This window comes from Balaenoptera ricei, chromosome 6, assembly GCF_028023285.1.
Source record: "Balaenoptera ricei isolate mBalRic1 chromosome 6, mBalRic1.hap2, whole genome shotgun sequence".
NCBI classification, from domain to species: domain Eukaryota; kingdom Metazoa; phylum Chordata; class Mammalia; order Artiodactyla; family Balaenopteridae; genus Balaenoptera; species Balaenoptera ricei.
This window is the reverse complement of record NC_082644.1, coordinates 60,007,747-60,022,701: the sequence shown is the minus strand read 5'-3', so window position 1 is coordinate 60,022,701 and position 14,955 is coordinate 60,007,747. Positions and strand designations below refer to the sequence as shown.

General features: G+C 39.2%; 1 protein-coding gene across 17 annotated transcripts in view; it reads right to left on the bottom strand.

Annotated features, from left to right (window-relative positions):
* MPDZ (multiple PDZ domain crumbs cell polarity complex component) overlaps positions 1 to 14,955 on the bottom strand; it is a 362,584-nt gene that overhangs the window by 14,975 nt on the left and 332,654 nt on the right. For 16 of the 17 annotated variants that reach the window (XM_059924722.1, XM_059924725.1, XM_059924723.1 and 13 more), the window contains 10 exons: positions 13,291 to 13,487; positions 12,085 to 12,176; positions 11,789 to 11,879; positions 9,560 to 9,640; positions 6,528 to 6,620; positions 6,364 to 6,438; positions 5,024 to 5,198; positions 2,668 to 2,813; positions 1,859 to 1,942; positions 1,461 to 1,654 (listed from right to left, as the gene is read on the bottom strand). In XM_059924722.1, the coding sequence (XP_059780705.1) occupies positions 1,461 to 1,654; positions 1,859 to 1,942; positions 2,668 to 2,813; positions 5,024 to 5,198; positions 6,364 to 6,438; positions 6,528 to 6,620; positions 9,560 to 9,640; positions 11,789 to 11,879; positions 12,085 to 12,176; positions 13,291 to 13,487 (1,228 nt within the window). The remainder of the gene's footprint in view (positions 1 to 1,460; positions 1,655 to 1,858; positions 1,943 to 2,667; positions 2,814 to 5,023; positions 5,199 to 6,363; positions 6,439 to 6,527; positions 6,621 to 9,559; positions 9,641 to 11,788; positions 11,880 to 12,084; positions 12,177 to 13,290; positions 13,488 to 14,955) is intronic. The other variant, XM_059924731.1, reaches the window with a different exon arrangement.

Below are 14,955 nucleotides of genomic sequence, written 5' to 3'. Positions count from 1 at the left end.
TGTCAACATTATTATTTTTTCCCAACTGTAATGCAATGCTTATTTAATGAAAGGCTAACATTTTACAACTGGAAATTTTACTTCTATTTTTATGACTTTAAAAGTTTTATTGTTTTCAGCAACACTGGTGCAACTATGAGAATTATTTTTTGTAATAAATAGTATCTTATGTCTTTACAATATTTCATAGATTGAACATATATTTCATAAGCATTATTTATTCAACAGTTCTACACTGTGAGTAGAAGTGGCTATTATACTCATTTTATGAGTCACACTTACTAAATGGCAAAAACAGGACTTAAGAGTCAGTCACTGGGAGCTAAATCTATTGTTCTTTCTACACCATAATGAAGCCTTGAATGGATATTGACCTGTGCCTACATAAATATGTTGCTATTATCACCAGTGCCATTAACGTTACTGAAAATAAATAACGGATATGTATCTCAAACTAAAACCATTTGTTACTCAAAATTAAGTACCATTGCTGGGATGTCTCTTCTTTTAAATCATTACAGGTCTAACTTTCATACAAGATAGGTTTATGCAAAATGAACAAATATTCAACTTATTTCAATCTTCCTTTCATGAAAGTATAAATAACTAAAGGACTTCTTGTTGAGATACAAAGATAACTCCTAGTAGAAACATTTAGGAAAAGTTGAATTGTATCACTTGTTCTTGCCAAGGTCATGACCTCAAACAAGCCCTTTCACCATCTGATACTCTGCTTTCCCATCTTAAGAATAAAGGTGTTGGATCTTACTGGATTATATATTTTTTAATATTAACTATACATACATATTTAAATAAATGAGGTACTTAATTTATGTATATTCACCAATCTACTACCCTGGCCTCTTAATTTACACTTTCTATTCCCTTCTGATGGTGTGCTCTTGTTCATGCTGATCCTTCTCCCTAGAATATCCTCGCCCACTTCTGTCAGACCAACTCTCACCTCTCATTTTTGGCTTCATCTCTGGCACCTCTTTATAAAGGGGTTTTCCTAATCTACTTCCCTTAAATAAGGTCATGCACTCGGTCCCTTTCTCCTTTGCTTCCGTGGATCCCCCACGATGCATTTCTGCCTCTCACCAACAGAGTCCTTTGTTGCAAGAATGTATTTAATGCTCATTTACCAAACAGAGTTTTTTGAAGTCAGGATCCATGTCTTATTTAACTCTGTTCCCCAGAACCTAATGTATCTCCTGGCACCCAGGCGGTACTCAAAAATACCAAATGGCTTTTTGTCTAGTACCTTCAAAATCCCCCAAAATACTGACTAAAAAATTTCAGCACCAATGTCTTCTGATGTTCCACTACTGCATGGGCTGAAATAGCTACCTACAGAACACTAGCAGTTGAGAAAGATTCTACTACTGCTAGTACTCTTTAAAGAAATTTAAATTCAATCATTTCCAAGAGGTCATTGCATTTGCCCTGATCAGTCATACCTTTTACCAACAATACTCAACCCCAAGCCTTTGCCCGGCTTCTTCTGCAGCTCGATGGTGAGGGTGTCGTACACATCCTCCTCTTTGTACGGGGCCTCATCTCTGTAGAGCGTCAGGCGCACCCTTTGTGGTGTTTGTCTCAGCACATTTATTGCTTCATCATGTGTGGCCTTTCTCAAGTCAATTCCATTCACCTGTACAGAAACGGGACACAGAGGGTGGGGAACCAGGTGAGTTGAGTAAAAGGAAAAAAGATAGGGAGAAGGGAGAGAGGGGGAGGGAAAGAGGGGGGAAGAGGAAGGGAAGGAGGGAGGGAAAAAGAAATAAGTAAAGACCATCCTCCCCAGAGTAGCCTTTTCTTCGTTAGTTGTAAAGGTCAAATGCACAGCATTCTGTACCTCTAAAATCTGATCTCCAGCCCAGAGCCTTCCGTCTTTACATGCTGCTCCTTCTTCGTAAACTTCATGGATGATAATGGCACCCTAAGGGCACAAAGAAAACACACCCATGCTTTACACCATTCTCCCTAGGGAGGGTGAGCAGAAATGGAGGCAAAGCACACTTCACTTTTAGAGACAGTGGTACGCGTTATACGCTCACTGCATCCGTATGTGAGCCACATATCAAAATTGAAAGAAAAGCATAAGAAGACAATTTTTGCTACAAGGCTCAAAGAAGCTTATATTTCTTTCACATGATATGGAAGTTTAAAGAAAAAAATTATAAAATATATAAATCACCCACACACGCATATATAATAGACATACATCACCTCATCACCTTTCCTATCCACAAGTGGAATGAATGGTTTTTAAAAGCATTTTTGACATTTAGAAATTTTTGTCTATAAATTATCCAAATTTTCAGATTTTTCTCAATATGGGTCTAACCCAAGAGTATCCAGTCAGTAAAAAGAAAATTAAAATATGGCAAGAACTAATAAACCCACAGAAATATTTTGAATCTAAAGGTCACAATCACAAGTATAAAGAAATATTATTAAGTCAGTGTTGGCTTACTCAAAATAAAAATCCCAGTACGCAGCTGAGTATCTGCCCTATACATTAAAATAACAATGAATGATACATTTTCCTAAGCCTTTGTATTTCCTTTAATAAAACTGATGGAAATCGCCCTGACAGTAATCTCTCAGGGCTCACTGAAGAGGCTGCCTGTGTCTTTGGAGCATCTCGGGCTGTGTCCTCACCAGCAGTGTGTCAGACCCCCCAACGATGCTCAGGCCCAGCCCTGTCCGCCCTTTGGAAATCTCAATTGTTGTTTCACAGCCTGGGATGATGGGGCACGTAGCAGGATCAGAAGCAAAGATTGCTGGTGTTGATGACCTGCTTGTACCTAAAAATAAGTTAAAAGTGAAATGAAATACAAACAAAAATTGATTAGAAGGCATATACATCAAACTCACCACACTGGGTGCCTTTGGGGGATGGAGCAGAAACATGGGCCCAAGTTGGGGACAAAGAAGACTATATAATTCCACCTTAATCTTTTAGTTACATTTAAAACTATCCAACAAATGATTAAATCGTCATTATTAATTTAGGGTGGTGGGTACAAAATTACCTGTGATATTATTTTATGCAGTATTCTGTATTTTTTTTAATTACTGGAGGTAACGGGTAAAAGGAATGAGAACAGAGAGTTGAACTGAACCTCTAGTTCCACTTTGATATTCTACGTTTCATGGGACCCAAACAAACTTCTTATGAAATTATGATTTGTAAAACTCAGAACTGAGATATGTGGTGGAGACCTAACTCACATTCAGGGAAGACGACAAAACACAAAGGACATCAGTAACTCTGGTCATGGTGCCTGCCATTCAGGGCTTTTTAGGTTTTTGATTTAGTTTTCCTTTTCATCCTATCTTAGAGCATCTCTACTTATGTAATCAAATCTGAGCATACAAGCAACTGGATTTAATATCTGAGTTTATATGACATCAAGTAAGACCCACTTGTAGTTTCTTTCCTTGTGTCTCGATGTTTTATGAACTCAGATATTAAATCCTGGTGCATAAATGCTCAGAATTAAATAAATAAGATTAGATTATGAAAAAATAAAGGGAATATAATTTTATACTTTGTTTTATGAGAGTCTTCACATCATATGGTTTGTGATATACCAAAAAGCATAGAGCAAATGTCATATTTTGGGAAAGCTGGGATACTTGACAGATTAGCTTTAGAAAAAATGCTCTCTTTCTAGGAATCAGAGGGAGACTATTTTCTTGCTCCTGAAATGGTAAGAACAGGTGTAAGATATTTTCTTTTCTGTTATGTTTCCATTTAGCATTTTATATTTTTATAGACAATGCTATTTAGGGATCTACTTAAAAATGAAAAATGAAAAAATTTCCATATTTTTTTTAACATTTTAGTGCATTAGTCTTTCTAAATAAAGGATTGCTTTCATCAGATATTTATTACTTTAAGACTTTTTAGACAACAAGGTCCAACTGTATATAGCATAGGGAACTACATTCAATGTACTGGGATAAACCATAATGGAATGAATATAAAAAAGAATATATATGTGTGTGTGTGTGTGTCTGTGTGTGTGTGTGTGTGTGTGTGTGTGTATATATATATATATATATATATATATATATAGCATGAGTCAGCAGAAATTAACACAATATTGTAAATCAACTATACTTCAATAAAAAAAAAAGATTTTTTAACCAACTATATTACAATGTTTTAAACTGCTGCTTCCTTAAAAACCTGTTCAAAAGAACTGAATGTTTCAGTCTGGAGGCCAAAAGAGATTTTTTCCCCCAGTTGCAGAAAAAAGCAATGTTTTTTAAGTACTTTTTTTTTCAATGCTACAAAGCTTGAAATTTATTCTTTTATTAAACGCCAGTGTAATTTTTCTCAAAAAAGTAACTCAAAGGAATAATTTGCCTCAATATACTAGACTGGCATTTTAATGATACACGAAGGTTTCATTCCATGCTCTACATACAACTACTTTGACAGTTATCTACTACTTACACTCAAAGGATACAACTCACATCAACTACATATATGTGCATTTTTAAGAGTCTGATGTAGCACCAGGCAATGTTGATTTCACACCAGTGAAGTGGTATCACTGTATCCATTTTAAAATGAGAATACTGAGTCTTTGGGAAGTTAAATTACTTGTTCACTAGTATAAAAAAAGGAATGAACAAAATGGTGTATCTAATGTATTAGTAAGATACCTGGAATCACAGACAGCCTTAGCAGAAGATCCTTGGAGAGCAAAGAGTACCAGTCCCTTGTCTTAGAAATGAGCAAGCGGAGGCCCAGAGTGGCTGGATGGGTTTCCCAAGGCTCTACGGATGGTTAATGTACAGCAGGCAGATCCCCTGCCTCATAGCCCAGTGCTCTTGCTTCAGGAGCCCCTCTCTTTATACCATCCCTTCACCAACAGGCTCCCTGACTACGGCCTCTCAAGCAGTGGGCTACGTACAGGCAGGCGGCTCCCAAACAGGGACGCGATACTGAGCCTGAACGCGTCACACGTGCAGGACTAGCAGGAGACCAGCCCTTACTTACTTCGGATGGGCTCTGGTTCCGGCGAGCCAGACGGTGGGACCATCAGAGACTGGGGGCTGCTCTTTCTTTCTCCATTGGCTGTACCAGCTGCTGAAGCAACAGCCTGGGAATCTGGATTCTCAGCACGAATGGTCAGTTTCACTGTTGTCTTCGCTGTCTTCAAAAGGCTAATAAACTGGCAGGGTGTTGGTTTAGAGGGGAAATAAAATTTACAGGCAAATTAGTAGACTTATACTTCCACTATTATAGCTGGAATCTAGAACCATCTATGGTTGAGAGAAGAGTCAGAGGCAAATTCTTTCCCTGTCAGGATTTCAGTGGTCAAGAAAGAATGGTTGCAGTTTCCTTTCTAGTTTCTCCAATTCCCTGATATTGATTAAGGCCACAGTTAATTTCTAATGTAAGTCTAGTTCTGACCATATTCTTCATTATATAAGTAACGGGCTTTCAACTTTTTACATTTCTAATTAATACTGCCCAGTTCTCTGGATTATTACAACCTTTGAAGACGTATGGGGTGCTTTACCCACCTCTGATTCTACAGAGAATGTGAAGCAGCTTACACAAACATTTTTAATAATATGGAAACACTTAGGTTAAAAGCAACATAAGGAACACTATGCAACAGAAGAATCAAGCCAAATGGAAAGTTAGAACATACACATGTGAGTTAAAGGATGAAACCCATACAATTATTAAAACTGAATTTAAAAATGGTTTAGGCATCTTGCTGGCCAATGTAGAAATGGAAACATTGGCACTCCAAATCTCAAGAAAAATAGGGTTTTTTTCCTAGCACTTATGAAAGGCCTCAAGTGAGACTCCTAGTAAGTACAGTATTAACATCACTTTTGAGGAGGAAGAAACTCAGGCACAAATAACTGTTTAACCCCAATAAAAGTTATACATTTAATGGTTGAGTTTTAAAATCTGTCTATAAAGCAATATACATAGTGGATATTTTATAGGAGCAAACATCCATTAAAAAACATTCCTTTAGTCTTAATACTAAGTTGACCTTTGTTTAGAAGTTCCAAGTTTTCCTAAGGAAAAACTGAAATGATATTTATCAAAAATGCTGACTGAACCCTGAATTTATCAGGTAACAAAAAATACCTTAACATCATCTTAATTGGAAAGCAGAAAGTAGAAATTAAATAAGTTCCAAAGTATCTCTTCTCTTCCTTGCAGATATCTGTCTAATACAGCTACACAGCTCTGATTCCCTATGACTGACCACACACACACACACACACACACACACACACACACACACACACACGTTTAGCCATGCCCAAGGATGAGTTTATGGTATCATCTGCTTTCTTTTGGAAAAGTACCTTTTCAACAGGATAGCCAACAACTACTTCGTCATCTACAGCCAAGATCTGATCTCCAACTTTGAGCCGTCCATCCTAGATGGAAACATGGAAGATTCTGAGTGAATTTACAGAAAGAATTCCCTCCCCACCACTTTCTGAGAGTGAGAAGGGGGAAGCCTCACCCTGGCTGCTGCCCCGTGCTCTGTTAGACTCTTTATGATGACCCCGCTGAGAGTATCTTCTTCACTGATGGCAATGCCCAAACCCCCCTGATCCTAGAGAAGCAAAAACAGAAACACTCAGAAAACGTGAAACTGATCAAATTTATCCAAATGGAAAGGTATGTGACCGAAACTTCTGAACACTGTCTTCTTACCCAAGGGCTAGAAAAGAAATTAAAACTGTTCTAAAATCCACTATTAGAAATCTCTTCTTTTCTTAAGCAAACTTTCAATTATTTTAATGGGATTAAATTCTCCTCCATCAAATAAATAGTCAAATGTTTTCATTCCTCCCATATGTCCACTATCTCTAGTATCTTTAGCATATATATCCAGTAACATATCTCTAGTAACTCTAACAAAATATCCAGAGAACTAAAATATATTCAACAATTTAATGACTGTACAACGTCTGAGAATTTAGCTCTGTGTAACTGGCTAACTAAGTGATTCAACACCAAAGTCTCCTCCTTCTTCGTCTTTCTGGCCTACAGCTTAGAGATAACCGCTAACACTGGCCCCTTCATCCCTTTCTGCTGTCCTTCCTCCTTTAGCAGACAGACTGCCATGACTGCTCATGCTCTGTCCTTTCTGGACCTGAATACCCAGACTGGTTACTTCAAATACTCGTGTTCTGATGTGGTGCAGAGTGAAAATTCTCTCAACTCTGAACCCAAAGACGTGCACTGAAAACCTGCCAAAGCTAGAAGAGCTACACCTACTTCTGTCTATATTTTCCACACTTTTTTTTTATGAAAACCAAGTGTTCCATAACATTGGGTTTTACCTTTTCTTAACGTTTACGTGAACAAAATTACCATAGGGTTTTACACATTTCATTCTGGTTAGAGCTAGCAACATTTCTCATTATAGTTTGCACCTAGGGAGATGGAAAGCAAAAGAGAGAAAAGGGAATCTCGCCATGGTTTCTCTGAAATGTTTACATGAGAGCCAAGGTTGCCACCAGACATTTAAGATCACGACAGTGAGATAAGGCTTCACCATCATTTTAAAGATTATCAACACTGTGGCTTTGCAATGGTGATTAATGCTTGACGACTTTCCGACTGTCACTGTGCCTCCTCTCTGCCACTGCTCTTTTCACGTGTATAATACAGAGAAAATCACACACTTTCAGGGAAAGCAGAGCTCAGCTGTAATTTCCTTTCTGGCTAGCTATAGAAATTTGGATAGGTTACCTAACATCTCTTAACCTCAATTTTCTTATCTCCAAAAAAAGGGAAAATAATTCTTGCCAACTACAAGTTTGCTGTGAGGATCAAGTGCATTAAGAAAAGGCTTAAAAGCCTGACACACTATGCACAAGTGTTGTTATCACACACGCATTCCTTCTACTTATAACTCTACAGGATATAATCAAACTGACTTCAGATAAAGTGTCTAAACTTGCCAGCATTTTGAAACCCCGAACTCTGATCTAGGGGTCAAAGAATCAGGCACAGTGAATAGGAAGGTCAACGTGCTACGAGACTGACAAGTCTCAATGCTGATGCCAAACGTAAAAAACTGAGCTACCCTCTATTTGGGACACTCCACACCAATGCTCTTTCCTACTACAAATAAATATTTGTTTGAATAAGTAATACTCTGTATCTACCATGACTGTATGTACTCAATTCTGAGATTTGATTCTATTACTGTCTATTCACTTAACTGTAGTCAGAAAAGTACTTTACTAAGTACAGAGGGCATTTGCTGGTTGTTTACCTAACATCCATTCTCGTCGTACTCCTTTATACAAACTCAGAGACTTCCATTAGAATATCCAGTCCCCTCTCCCCGTGCTGCCTCAAACGACTCTCTCTTAAATGGCAATAGAATGAGGGATTCTTGAATGGAAGTGTATGGACTTCCTGATGGAAAAAGCTTTAATAACTTCTTTTCCCTCTACCCACAACACAAACTGCCCACGATGACTTTTCTTAAACATATAAGACCAGAGCAATCCATTTTTGTAGAGTTATTTATTTTTTAAAAAAGAAATCAAACCAAGAAGAGTCACAGTATTTTTTTCCACTAAATGCTTAACGAAATCTGATCACATGCCAGGCTTTATGCCCACCACTTTATAGACAACTCACTTAATCTTTATAATTACAACATTATCAGAGGTAATACTATCACCTCCAATTTACAGGTAAGAAAATGGAGGCAAAGCAAGACCACACCATGTGTGAAGTCTGGACCTGATGAAACAAAGATTCAATCCAGATAGACTGCCTCTGCTGCCCTGGCTGACTTGGAGCTGGGGGGTCGCAGAGGAAGCACCCCTTCTGCTGCAGCATTTCATGTTCCATCCCTCTATCCCACCACCCTACCTCCTCCCTTCCTCTCCTCTTCCCTGAGCATGTCACTACTCTTTCTGCTTCTACTCTGTTCATCCACTGCCCACCTGCATTCCAGCATGAGCCTGCAGCACTTGAAAACACTGATAGGTTTCTGTTCAACAAACCACTTCTTTAAAGTGGTCACTTGAACCTAAGGCTCAGATCTTTGCAAAAGCCAATACCTCAAGGATGCCTATCGGTGAGATTTCTAGTTATTTGAGCTTTCGGTTTCACGAAGGACAAAGACTATAACTTCCGTTTCTTTATTCTTTTTACTTCCTCCATAGCAGGTCCTTGGTAAATAAATCAAAGGAGAGATCACTAAATGTCATACCTTGGGATAATCATAAAGGCAGGAAAAGCTGGGTCCCTGCCCGAGTATCAATTAGCACAGTGGTTCTCAAACTTTAGCGCACACTGGCATCACAGAGAAGGCTTATTACTACAACACAAGATGCGGGCGCACCCCCCAAAGCTACTCATTCAGGAGGTCAGGGTGGGCCCACACAGCTGGAGTTCTAACAAGCTCTCAGGTGATGCTGATGCTGACGCGGCTGGTCTGGAGCCCAGCTTTGAGAACCAGTGAATTAAAACACCAGTGTCAAGGCAGTCACATCATTTCACTCCAATTCAAAGCAGATTTACCTTGGGAAGCTCCAGATGCTGCACGTTTGGAAACGAACTGAGGTCCACAGCTGCATCGGAAGTAGTAACGCTCGGTCCAGCCTGACAGAGGGAAAGAAATGACAAAATAGGCAACTGAGTGTTATGCAGTTTTGTTTGTTTAAATACAGGGGCTACTTAATCAAAATTATTTCATACGCTGTAATTCCTTATTACTATTTTATTATTTCATGACATTTATGAACATTATATTCTCTTTAAAATACGAATGAGGTGCGATTAGACGGCAATTATTATGGAGCACAAAGACACAAGGTGCTCCTCAAGACTGCCTGGGTTTACTCCACAGTGCTATCTAACAACAACCCAGCTCCAAATGGTGTAAGCGCTGAAACACAGAACACCAGCAGAGGCACCATTCACTATGCTTTACCGTGCTAGTCATCAAGTGTATTTAGGAGCTATTAAATGTTTTACCTGAAAATTATTAAAATCCATTTTCTTAAGGGACGTATTTGGTACAATTCATATGAAAATAAAATTTTCTCCCTTATAATCTTGAAAAACCACTTGACTCAGTTCACCATTATGATCAGTGAGTTAGTTCACCAGCATGAGACAATGATTTCTGCATCTTATGTACAGAAAAACCCAATGTATAGATATTAATTTAGGGAAGAGCGTTTCCATTGCTATGCCTTTTCCCACTGAGAGTTACCATGGTTCCTCTAATTTTAAGCTTTTCACTCTCTCCTATCTCCTTTTACTCATTCTAAACATGTATCCAATGCATCTCCAAATCAAAACAAAACTCCCACCAAAACCTCAATTTTTTGTCACCCTCTAGCCACCGCCTCGTCTCTTCTAATTTCTTACCCATCGTTTGCTTTCTCAAAACCACTAATAATCTCCTAATTGGGAAATCCAAAGAACTCTATTCACCTCCTCACTTGAGCTCCCTGCAGTATTCAAGGCTGTGGAATATACCCTTTCTCAACGGGGCTCTCCTCAGCTGCTGTGCAACATGCCCGCCTGGTTCTTCTTCATCTCTGACCTCTCTTTGTCAGCCTTCCTCCTTACTGCTGATACTACACATTTCTGACCTGGGCCCTCTTCTTCTCTAAAGGTTCCCCAGAGGCCAGAGCCTCAGCTCCCACGGCTCCCAAGTCGGCATCTCTGGGGATTCATCTCTAAACTCTACACCAGCCGTCGCCATGGACACTCCTACCAGGCTTTCCAACAGGCACTTCATTCTTAAACTGCCTCAGAGAGAATGTTCTCTATTTTTTTTTTTTTTTTTTTTTACAAATATCTGCTTCTCTTTTTTATTGTAGTGAAAGTTAGCCATCTATCGAGTCACTAAGTCAGATCTCTGGAAGCCTCATACCTCTTGTCTGTTTCCTTCACCAGTTTATTCTCAGCCCAAAACACAGAACCTGTTACAAGGCAGATACTCAAGAAATATTTGTTGGATAAACAGATTCTCAACCAGTCATTTTTCCTCACTGAGTATATATATTTAGTTAGGGATGAAGTAATGTCAATTTGGGTCCTAAATATCTGACATAACCACTTCTTCTTCTCTCTCTCTCTTTTTTTTTTTGCATTCGTTCAGGCCCTCATTATCTATCCCTTGAACTACTCCAATAATGTTCCTACTCCCTTTAACTTAACTTCTCTGCCCTGCAACCTGTGATTTTTCTCTGCACCATTTCCAGAGAAGTTTTTAAAAATATAATTTTCATTCTTTGAATTTGCAAAGACATGGGCTCAAAGACAAAGTCTGCACCATGATCCCCATGATCCGACCCTACCCATTCCCTGCCTCCCACTGTTAGTAACACTCTGCAGTCATCAATTCTCTTCATTTGCCAGAGCCTCCAGGCCATTCCTCAATCCATGTGCTCTGCCTGCAATGTTTATGGCCCCCAAGTCATCTACTTCCAATATACACTTCATGTGTAACCTCCCCTATGAAGTCTTACTCTCGCTTTCCCTACAGAGGTAAAACTGTCAACTCCTTTTCTACCTTCATTATTCCCTTTGCTACTAGACTCTACTAGTAGCCTTCATGTAAGTGGTGTGCTTATTTACATGAGTGTTTCTTATACTAGAGTATAAACATCTTGGGTGCCAAGGCTATGACTTACTTATCTTTTATATCCCTGCAAGAGTTCTATAATTGTTAGCTGAATTAATAAGTGGTGTATCAAGCAACTCTTCCCAGAAAAACAAACATAAGCTACATACCTCCTTATTCTGAAGATTCTCTGAGGTAGCAGGCAAAGGTTCCACTGTATGCCCAGGACATACGGCCATCTGATTCACTGCATCTTTACTTCTAAAGGAAAAAAGCACTGACCTATCATATCATGAGCATTCATATGATTTTCATTCTTTAGCTTGAAGACTCAGATTATTAGAGAAAATTCTGGGACCTGGAACTACAACACTCACACATTTATATATGTTTTATTTTCATTCAAAAGAATTCAGAATTGAAAGGCAAAGGAAAAATACTTAATAAACCAGAAAAAAATGCTCACCTTATAAAAATTATTTTTACTTTAGAAGGGGCACATTTGATGATCGATGAAGCATTCTGATGACTTCTTCCATATAAAATCTGACCATTGATCTATGAGAAATAAATATCATTAATTGAACCTAGAATTTTAATTTCACAAATTTTGATCATCCTATCTAATGAAAAGCACATTTGTTTCTCCTTCTAAAATATTATATATATTTTTCTTCCTAGAACATGAACCTGACTTTGATGGTGAGAAAAGAAAAGCTCGTGTTTAAAGCCAACATTAAAATAACATGCATGTAGTCTGATCTCCATGGACTAAAGAGGCACCACTTGGACTGACTATAAGGACAGTATTCAGGCAGGCGACAAGCTTCTAGAGTGCTTTGTACCAAGCAAGGGCTCTGTGGAAGCACCTGTGACCCGCACAGATCATCCTGGGAAGGCCCTGACTGTCATAGCTCCTAATTAATCTCAAAACTCAAGGCCTGGGAATAGGCCACTGGGGAGAAGCAGTGCCAGGGGATTCAGGGTTTAGGCAGCAGAATGTGCTTAAGCAGCACAGTACCTAATGGAAACTGCCAATCATCCTGTCATTTAGCCACTGCTGACTGAGCCTTCCTAGCCAACAGGGAAACACACGAGGCATGGTTCAAGCAGCGTAAAGACACATGGATCCCAGCCTACAGGAGGCGAGGACGAACAAATCAAGCAAACACAATTCTAACACTGTAAAGTATGGTCCACAGTTTATTTTGCTTGGCGGGCTGAATTACTGTGTTTGTTATTTAGCCTCAAATCTGACCCCGCCACACCCCACCCCCATCACGTCTACCATTAGGGATTCAACTCCTAGAAGGTTCTGTGGATCAGTCTCATTACCAGGGCATGATTGGCCATTTGGTTTTTTCCAAAGCTCCTAATAAAAATGCAGCACACAAAAAAATGTTTTTGAAATGCGATCTTTATTACTGTCTTGGGGCAAAAATTGTTTCTGGTGCTATATAGTCACAACCTTTTAATGGAAATTAATGGGAACAAGGGCTGTAGTTAGTAGAGATTTGGTCTAGAGCCAAATTTGCTGCAATGTATCTATTTTATCAGAGAAGCGGTAGTTTCCTCAGTCACCATATGAGACCCGGGTGGATTTTCCGTAAACTGATGGTTCCATTGCACCAATTCAGCGAGAGTAAATTCAGTGTTTTCCACAAGAACTTACCTCTAGAAGCTCATCTGCAATCTGCAATCGACCATCTTTCCCAGCTGCTCCATTTGGATCAATCCCCACTATAAAAACACTCATCCTGGACCGGTCTTTGTTCCCAGCAAGACTCAGACCCAAACCACTACGACCCTTCTCCAGTTCAATCATATGTAGCTCGCCTGTTAGGGTTCCATAACGCTCTCTGATATTTTCTACACACAACAAGAACAAAACACCCACAGATAGTAAGAGCTAATTCACAGCCAAATGCTTTACTACGGAAGGTTATTTAGAATGGCATCATAAGGGCATTATTTGTACCAAAATGTAATCCTTGGCAGTTAAGAAAACGCTAAATAGACTGGCGGCCTGGGCGTCAAGACTGGTTTCCTGGAGCACCCAAACTTTGAGGAATTTCTCTGCAACCAGGGGGCAGAGTACAGTATCTGATTAATCAGTTCACCTGGGGTGATCAGGCCCAAAGAAGTGATCCACATTAACAAACTCTCAAAAGACTGTGATTAAAACAGAAAGTTACTTTATCATTTGCAGAGAACAGAACATCCAGAGGACTTGTCTTTACTGGTCAGTGGAAGCTTTTCTCCCACAGGAAAATCTACATGGCATGTCACATCATGTTGGATGGTGCTCGGTACAAAGATCCAGAATAAAGGGGATGGGTTTTCTTATTGCACAGAGCCATCAGGCCACACACACTGATGTACCTGCTGTCATTAAATGAGACCTTTCATACCTCACATCCCACATGTTCAAGAGGTAGAGTTTATTCTTTAATCTGAGAGGGCAAGGCCACAGGTAGATGCCCCAGGCCCAGATGAACGACCAGCCAGTGGCCAACACTGATCACCAGGCACGTGAGTGAGCCATCCTGGAGGTCCAGCCCAGCTGAGCCCAGCCAACCACAGCACCTTGACAGATTAATAATAACTTGTTTTCTTAAGCCATTAAGTTTTGGGGTGGCCTGTGACATGGCAATATATGAACATTCCATTTGATGTTTTCCTCAGAGTACATTCTGGCCACCTTGATGGATTAGCAAAACATTCTAATTTCATTAGAAATACACTGAGAAAACTGCAAACTTTACAAATCATTTCTTAGAAAACGTTACTATTTGGCTAATGTCATGCACTCTATATTGATTCTTAACTGCATCAATTTCATAAACTGCCATTTCCTGATTTCCTTCTTGAATCTAGCAGCACAAATTTTGTACTCTGTACTTCCTAAAAGCATATACCATAGCATTCTTAAAAGAAATACTTACATTTTTAAATGAAACTTTTTAAAGCACTGACACATAACTTTGAGCTTAATGTTTAATGTTTCCCTGTAAAATGGCTTATTTCCTTAGGAAACGGAGACACACCCACGATCCTAATAACAGCTGCCTTTGAATGCTTCCTATGCGTCATTATGGCTCCTCAAACATTATCTAATTCACTGTTAGCAACAGGGAATGTAGGAACTGAATTTTAAAAAGGGGGATACCACCAGGCTAAAACTTAGAGGCAGTTAAACAACTTCCCAAATGTCTCAAGTTTTTATCTCAACAATTATACTACGTTACCATCTTAGTACAGAAAATACCTAACATCAAGGCTGTTCTACCAGCAACAACAAATAGATTTTACAGTGAGGAATCTGAGGCCTAAAGGG